The sequence below is a fragment of the Merops nubicus genome, unplaced genomic scaffold, assembly GCF_000691845.1.
Source record: "Merops nubicus isolate BGI_N331 unplaced genomic scaffold, ASM69184v1 scaffold31054, whole genome shotgun sequence".
Lineage (NCBI taxonomy): Eukaryota > Metazoa > Chordata > Aves > Coraciiformes > Meropidae > Merops > Merops nubicus.
The window spans coordinates 1258-2128 of NW_008605441.1; the positions used below are offsets into that span (position 1 = coordinate 1258).

At 58.6% G+C, this 871-nt stretch overlaps 1 protein-coding gene across 1 annotated transcript in view; it reads left to right on the forward strand.

The window, feature by feature from the left end:
* Nucleotides 1–253: 253 nt before the first annotated feature.
* LOC103772019 (kelch-like protein 17) overlaps nt 254–871 on the forward strand; it is a gene marked incomplete at its 5' end in the record, with an annotated part of 4193 nt that continues 3575 nt past the window's right edge. The window contains one exon of the mRNA XM_008939339.1: nt 254–421. Within this exon, the coding sequence (XP_008937587.1) occupies nt 254–421 (168 nt within the window). The remainder of the gene's footprint in view (nt 422–871) is intronic.

Genomic DNA, 871 nt, shown 5'->3' on the forward strand with positions numbered 1-871 from the left:
TGTGGGGCCCCCTGAGACCTGCTTTCTTTGCAGAGCCCCAGCAGAGCTCAGCTATGGGCTCCCCACCTTCAGCAGCTGCTTTGGGTCCCCCCCTGCCTCGAGGAAGCTGGGCAGGGGCAGAGGGTGGTGCCAGGGACCCAAGGCAGGCTGTGCTGTCCAGGCTCTTGGCTCCAGGGCTGTAGGACCAGCTCACAGCCTCACCTGCCATCCCAGCTTCACAGCTCTGACATGTTCTCCTTTTTTCTCCCTACAGTTATGATGGGACCTCTGATTTGGCCACAGTGGAGTCCTATGATCCTGTCACAAATTCCTGGCAACCTGAGGTGTCCATGGGCACCAGGAGGAGCTGCCTGGGTGTAGCAGCACTTCATGGGCTTCTCTATGCTGCTGGGGGGTACGACGGGGCCTCGTGCCTGAACAGGTAGGGGATTGCCTCACTGCAGGCTCCTCCACTGCTCTTGCATGCACTGTCCTTGGAACTGGGTGCCTGGGGAGCCCACAAGACCCGCTCCTGACAGTTGAACTGGCCCCACAGTGTCAAAGTTCCTTCCGGGGGGCGGAAAAAACCACTTTGTAACCCCCTTGCCACAACAGAACACAGCCTGTGTCGCTCCTTCCCTCCACGTTCCCTGTCTATTCCCAAAGCTTCTTTGGGAGATGCCTGTTGTGGTTTGAGGCTTGGAATGGGGGCGTGACCTTCCAGCAACTGGGAGGACCCTGGGTGGGGGTGAACCATTGTATTCCATCCCCTTCCCTCACACACTCTGATAAGAGGCAGGGAGTGGTTTCTTATTTCACTTCTGCCTTGGAGCTCGGAGAGGGGGGGTGTCCTTTCACTCCATGGGACCCCGGAACCATTTCTGCGGGCTCT